At 33.7% G+C, this 7,458-nt stretch overlaps 1 protein-coding gene across 1 annotated transcript; it reads right to left on the reverse strand.

The window, feature by feature from the left end:
• Positions 1-5,042: 5,042 nt before the first annotated feature.
• Positions 5,043-5,996, reverse strand: LOC123251692 (olfactory receptor 5M11-like). The gene has a single exon (XM_044681003.1). It carries the CDS (start codon positions 5,994-5,996, stop codon positions 5,043-5,045), a length of 954 nt encoding a protein of 317 aa, XP_044536938.1.
• Positions 5,997-7,458: the final 1,462 nt, after the last annotated feature.

Here is a 7,458-nt window from a genome sequence, read left to right on the forward strand (position 1 = left end):
TTTAAATGACTTTGAATCCATTTTCTATTTAGTTTATATGTGGAAATATATATCAAAAATTGTGATTTTTAAAAAATATTACTTTATTATCTGTGTTATGTTTTTCCAGAATGTGATTTCTCAATTTTGAATGAGGTCTATTTTTGCTTTTTCTTAGTCAGAGATAATAAATGTTACCTTTCCCTTTTTTCTTGACCTGAATCATATCAGATTCTCCCATAGCCTTTTATTTTACCTCCATGTGTCTTTCTGTTTCAAAATGTATCTTATAAAACAACAACAATATATCCTTAGATTTTTATTCCTAAGCCATTTTACTATCTGTTTCCATTTTATGGGTAAAATTCACATTCAAAGTTATGATTACTAACATATATTTTCCTCTATCCCATTTCATCTGTTTCTTCCTCTTTCTCCTTTATCCTGTCCCTCCTGAAAAATTGATTTTGTTTCTAACTAATGCCACCCTTAATCCATTTTCTCTTTTATCATCTCTCACCTTTCTCTTATTTCTTTCCCCTCCTATTTCTCTATTGGATAAGTCACATTTCTGTATCCAACTAAATATTTATGCATGTATTCTTCCTACTTTAAACCAATTCTAAAGAGAGTGAATTTAAAATATTGCCTGCACCAATCACCTAGTTTCCCCTCCACTCTAAAAGCTCTTTCTTGTGTTTCTCTTTTATGTGAGAAAAATTTCCTCATCCTATCTTTCCTTTTCTCCCAATGCATCCCTTTTTCTTTCCTCTTTTTTTTTTTAACAGGGAGCTCTTCTAACATAATTGACTCATAGCCATGACTTCTGTCTATTTAACTCCCTTTAACTGATATAATAATAACATTCTTAGGAGTTGCATGTATAATCTTCCCATATAGGAATCTAATCAATTTTATTTTACTGAATCCTTTATGACTTCTATTTCATATTTACCTTTTTTGCTACTCTTGAATCTTGGGTTTAAATGTCAGATTTTCTATTCAGCTCTTGTCTTTTCATAAGGAATGTTTGAAAGTTTTCTATTTCATTAAATATCCTTTTTTCTGAAAAAAATTACAGCAAGTTATGATAGGTATGTTATTCTTGTGAAATATAATATTCTAGACTCTGTTCTTTTAACATGGAAGCTAACAAATCTTCTGGTAACTTGATTATGGTCCACAATTTTGGAATTACCTCTTTCTGGCTTCTTGAAAGATTTATTCTTTGACATGTGAGCTGTGGAATTTATTTGTACTATTCTTGGGAGTTTTCTTTGTTGTATATCTTAGCAGTACTGACAATTTCTTGTTCCTATTTTATCCTCTAGATCTAAGATCAGTAAAGTTTTCCTTGATAATTTCTTGAAATATGACTACTCCCTCTGTTTTGATCATGGCTTTCAGATACATCAATATCAATTTATTTTCCAGAACAGTTTTTCCAATCACTTTTGCTTTTGTTTTCTTTTTCAAAATTTTAACTTTTTTGGTTGTTTCTTGATGTCCTCAAGGAGTCATTAGCTTCCATATGTCTAATTCTAATTTTTTGGAAATTAATTTCTTCACTTAGACTTTGTAATTTTCCCCTAACTTAGCCAATTTGCCTTTTTAATTTTATTTTCCTTGAATTTTTGTACCTCTATTTTGACTTGGCAAGTTCTTCATTTCAAGGACTTCTCTTCAGTGGATTTCTGTGCCTATTTTAAATATTCCACCAATTCTGTTTTTTTTTTTTATAATTTTCTTCAGTATTTTTCTGCCTCTCTTACCATATTATTAATTCTTTTTTCACATTTTCTTTTGCAACACTCCCATTTCTTTACTTATTTTTTACTTCATACTCATCTCTTTTAAACACTTCGGGGAATTCTTGTTAAGTTTGGTGTTCAATTAGCATTTTTTCTTTGATACTTTTTTTGTAGCTGTTTTGACATTGTCTCTAAGTTTTACTTTTACTTCTGACTTAGTAATATTTCATAATCAAATTCTTTTTTCCCAGCATATGTTTTTAACTTTTAATTTTATATTAAAGTTGTTTTTGTTTGTTTGTTTTCTGCTCACCCAGGTTTGGTGAGGTATTACACCAAGATTCAGTCTTTCACACACTATTGTTTTCAAGGTTAGTTGTTTAGGTTTTCAAGTTTTGGATCCATTAAAGTTAGTGTGATTCTGAGAGAGGTATAGCCACTGCTCTGTGATCTGTTCTCTTGTCTTTACACAGGAAGTGCTCCTGACCTCATGCATCTTCAAAAGCTCTCCTTGTTGATTTGATACTCTAACACAGGGGTCGGCAACCTTTTTGGTCATGAGAGGTATAAACGCATGTGGAAGGAGGAGGTAGGAGGCAGAAGGTGCTGGAATATGGGGCACAGACTGAAGCCCCCCCCCCAGGCACAGCCTGAGGCTTTGTCCAGACTGGCAGGTTGGGAGGTGGAGCCAGATATGGCTACAGAGCCATACATTGCCGACCCCTGCTCTAACTACTGCCCCTACACCCTTGTGAATGATCATACCATCTCCTCTCCATCCTGGAACTGTGATCCAGGATTGAATATGGTTAATAGAGTTGCTAATTAATAATAGCTTTACCCAATGTTAGGAAAGAATACTGTCCATCTTCCTTATCAACTTTGGGAACAGACTTCTGGAAGTTGTTGCTATGGTTGTTGGCACCACTATTGCCACCTTCTCATGTGTAGACTATGAATTAACCTCAACCTATTGTCATAGATTTCCCCTTCTGAATTTTGTTTTCTCAAGCTAAAAAAAAACCAACAACAAAAAAACACCCTAAAATGTCACACTAACTGTGAATTCTTATACTCCAAAATTTTATTTCAGATATTATTTAAAAGTTGATGAAGGAGAAAGTTGAGAAAGTTCAGTAATAGTTGTCCTTAATTTTCCATCTTGGCTCTACTGGAAATATAGGTTTTAATCACATTTTACAGTTGAGGAAAATGCCAGGCCCAAAACTTTGTGGAAAAAGCAATTTACTTTTCATTGAAAATCAATGTAAAAGATACTACCATTTCTATTGAATTACCGAGTACAGAGTAATCTGCTGTTCACAATAAAGACATATCAGTGACATAATGGAATATTAGAAGAGGAAGAAGTGAAGGAATATGAGATATTTAGCCTGGAGAAGAGAAGACTTAGTGTAACTATGTTCATTGTCTTCATAAATGTGAAAATTTTCATGTAAAAGATGATTTGGGCTTGTTCTATTTTGCTCTTGAAGACAGACCTAGGAACAAATTATAGAAAACCCAAAATGGTAGATTCTGATTCAACAGGATAAAAAAACAAAACAAAACAAACAAAAAACACGCCTTTCATGCTATCTGTCTTGTCACTAGAGTTATCCTAAATATACTTTCAATGAACCAAGAGAAGATTGGCATTTATCCCATTGCTTTTATACATTTTCTAAAAGCAGTTAATTGATCCACCTGCAGAGAAAACTAAGAGAAAAAAATTAAAAAGATAATGAGTTGTCTCTGGATGGTTTCACTCTGAAAATTATCAAAAATAAGGGATTAATAAGATCCTAGTAAAGATCCATTGAGCAATATTAAATTACCTTAATACAGAGTAATATGATATTCATAATAAAGATATATTAGTGACTAGATAGAATGTTAGAAGAGGAAGAGATGGAGGAATTGATGATATCCAGTTTGAAACACTACAACACAAGACTGAAAGGAAAAAGAGAAGGTGAATGTTTCAGGTGTTGCTGATAATAACGGAGAAACTCAAAGGGTAAAATTCACAACGGGTATTACTGAGGATGGGCCTAGAAAAATCCCCTATGTATCTGCCTGTCTGTATCTGGGAAAAAGCTTTACTGGATACCTCAATATACAGTGCTCCATGACATGAAAATATGTAATTTTAATGCCAATATTCCCCTGGAATTACATTATCAGTGAAGTCATGGAAAGATTTCCTAATTATAAAAATGATGGATTTTTCTTAGTCCTATTCCAAAATCTCTGCCAAATTCTTCCTTCTGAAGAATATTGTTCCTCCTTAGAACCTATAACGCCATTCCTCTGTTTCTCTTTTGGCTACTCTCACTAATTCTTCTTTACTCAAGCATCATTCTATAGACTCTCAGTTTTCTCATCTGTAAAAAAAAAAATTTTAAAGCCTCACTTTTCTCAAATGTAAAATGTAAGAAAATAGCACCTACCTCACAAGATTCTTGCATCAAATCAGAGAAGATAAATAAAATTATGTGGAAACTTTAAACTGTTCTCTCTATATATGATATACATATATGTTGTGATTATTATGTTAAAATGTTATTTGTTTTAATTATTTTTTATTTTAATAATAAATTTCCACATTTTTTAAAAGTTATATTATCCAAATAAGTCTCCCTCCCTTCTTCCAACCCCCCTCCTGGAGGTGGCAAGCAATCCAATCTGGGTCATACATGCATTATCATACAAAAATATTTCCATACTATTCATTTTAAGTGAATAATCTCATAGAACAAAAACTCCAAGATGTATACCAAATAAACAAATGATAAATCACATGCTTTCTTTTGCATTGCTACTCCAACAGATCTTTCTCTAGAGGTGGATAGAATTCTTTTTCATAAGCCTATCAGAATTTTTCTCGATCATTGTACTTCTGTTAGTAGAAAAGTTTATCACATTTGATTATTCCATAATATTGCTGTTACTATGTATAATGTTTTCTTGGTTCTCCTTATTTTATTCTGCATCAGATCATGTAGTTCTTCCAAGCGGTTATTATTATTAATCAACTTATTTGCATCTCCACCTTAAGAATATTTTCAAATAAGTATTTTTATCTATTTAATAGTATCTCCTTCCTCAAATTACTTTGTTATTATTTTGCTTTGTCCATATTTCATCCCTATCATAGAAGAATGTAAGATATTTGAGGGCAAAAACTATAACTTTTTGTTTTTGTATTTCTAGTCTAATAAATTTTCTAATATTCCATAGGTAGCTAAAAATATTTGTTCAATTGAATTGAATGCAATAGAATTGAATACTAAACTCTCTGATGAGGCATTATATATTTGAAATCATCTTCTTCAGCATATTCTTCCTGAACACATTCCTCAAAGCTACTTTCACATCTCTGTTTCTCAGACTATAGATGAGTGGGTTCAGCACAGGACTCACAAAAGTATAGAAAACAGCTATGATTTTGGATTCCTCAACACTTTTATCAGTAGGTGGCCTCACATACATGCAGAAGAGAGTCCCATAAAACAAAGTGACAGCCACCATGTGGGAGCCACAGGTGGAGAAGGCCTTTCTCCTTCCATCCGCAGAGCGAATGCGAAGAATGGCAGCCAGGATGAAGGCATAGGAGATGAGAATGATGGCCAAAGAGTTGGAGAGGTTGAACCCAGCTGAGATGAACATGGCATGTTCTTTGATGTAGGTATCAGAGCAGGACAGCTTGATGAGTGGTGGATCAGCACAGTAGAAGTGGTTGATGACATTAGATCTACAGAAGGACAAGCGGAATGTCAGGATGGACTGCAGAAGACCATCAGAGAAGCCATAGACATAGGGGAAGGTAGCCAGGCAGATGCAGACTCTCCTGGACATCTTCACATTGTAGTGTAGTGGGCTGCAAATGGCAACGTAGCGGTCATAGGCCATGGCGGCCAACATGTAATACTCAGTGAGCAGCAATGCAATGAAAATATAACACTGAACAAAGCAAGCAGCAAAGGAAATGGACTTTCTTTCAGATAAAAAATTTGCCAGCATCTTGGGGGTTGCATTAGTAGAATAACACAAGTCAACAAAAGCCAAGTTAGTGAGAAAAAAGTACATGGGGGTATGAAGGCGGGGCTCCAGTTTGATTAACATGATCATTCCAAAGTTACCTAACAGGGTGACAATGTAGATTCCAAGGAAAACTACAAACAGGATATGTTGTAGCTCAGGCCGATCTGTGAGTCCAAGGAGAATAAATTCAGTTATTCTGGTGCTCCCATTTTGACTCATCCTTTCCCTATGTCTCTGCAAAGAAAGAAGAAATGAATCAAAGATGATGTATGATGGCTTTTTCAATTTCACAGAATGTTTTATTCATGACAACTCTAAGACACAGAGGGTGTCAGTTTTACTGAGGAGATTGAGACTCATGAGAAATAAATGACAAAGCTAAACCATCTCAAATTGCATGTAGTGTTTTTGTCTCCAAATATAGTAGTAATACTATAGTAGTGAATGGTTTGTTTGCTTGTTTGTTTTTAAAGAAATCTGAAAATTTCTCCTGTTTCAGATTTTAATTCCCTAATCCAGTGATGGACAAACTACAGCCCAAGGTCCAGATGGGGCTCCCTGAAATGTTCTATCCAGCTGCGTGACATTATTTCTAATCTGACAAATACAATGAGTAGGATCCAATACAATGAAACTTCGAAACAGTTGCCTTAGAAACAGACTGACAGATGAGCATTTCCTTTCCTTTGGCCCCCTCTTTAAAAAGTTTGCCTATCACTGCATGCATTCAGCTTTCTCTTCTATGCAGAAACATACACATACTTATATATAAACACATTTTAAAATACACAAACATTATGAAGTTTTTTTAGCCATTCTTTCCTGAATTTTAGAGAAAATTTAGAGCCAATTCCTGAATTTTAGAGAAAATTTAAAATAAAATACGGATAATTCACTTTCTCTTCCTTTAGCAGCATAGATAGATAATTAGTCATCAAGAATTCATTAAGTACCTGTTGTGGCTGTGACATACATACAACACAGATGGAGGAACATTGAATGTTCATTGTTAGAATCATAGAATTATAGAATTAGAAATGCTGTTATTGGCAATCTAAGATGCTGTGGGACAACAAAAGACAATTTTAAGTTCACGGAAGCTGCCTTCAAATCTTGGTTCTATCTCTGGAGACATGTAATGGTGAAAACTTAGTTTAATCCTATTGGACCTCAGTTTCCTAATCTGTTAAAATAAGGTAGTTGGAATAAAACAGGGGGCTATATGGTACCTTGGATAGAGTCCTGGGCTTGGAATCAGAAATATTCATCTTTCTCAGTTCAAATCTGATCTCTTACACTTACTTTTTAACTGTGTGGCCTTTGGTGAGTCCCTTAACCTTGTTTGCCTTACTTCCTCATTGATAAAATGAACTAAAGAAGGAAATGGAAAATCACTCTAGTATCTTTGCCAAGAAAATTCCCTCATTGTGTGAGTTTTAAATAAATGCTGTCTGAAGTCTCTTCCAAATCAAAATCTATGATAATACATTCTTGCAAATCACCTATTATGTATAGTCATCATGATAACCAAAGACATTATAATTTTAGTGGAAAGAACACTGGATCTAGAATCAGAAAACTTTTCATATAATAATAACAAAAGCAACTAACTTTTATTTAGTGCTTACTATGTGCTAATCACTGCCTTGAGCACTTTATAATTTTTACCTTTTTGGATTCT

This window comes from Gracilinanus agilis, chromosome 6, assembly GCF_016433145.1.
Source record: "Gracilinanus agilis isolate LMUSP501 chromosome 6, AgileGrace, whole genome shotgun sequence".
NCBI classification, from domain to species: domain Eukaryota; kingdom Metazoa; phylum Chordata; class Mammalia; order Didelphimorphia; family Didelphidae; genus Gracilinanus; species Gracilinanus agilis.

Bases quoted from the DNA above. Each gene is read 5' to 3' on its own strand.
- LOC123251692 (XM_044681003.1), bottom strand. From the start codon at position 5,996: ATGAGTCAAAATGGGAGCACCAGAATAACTGAATTTATTCTCCTTGGA.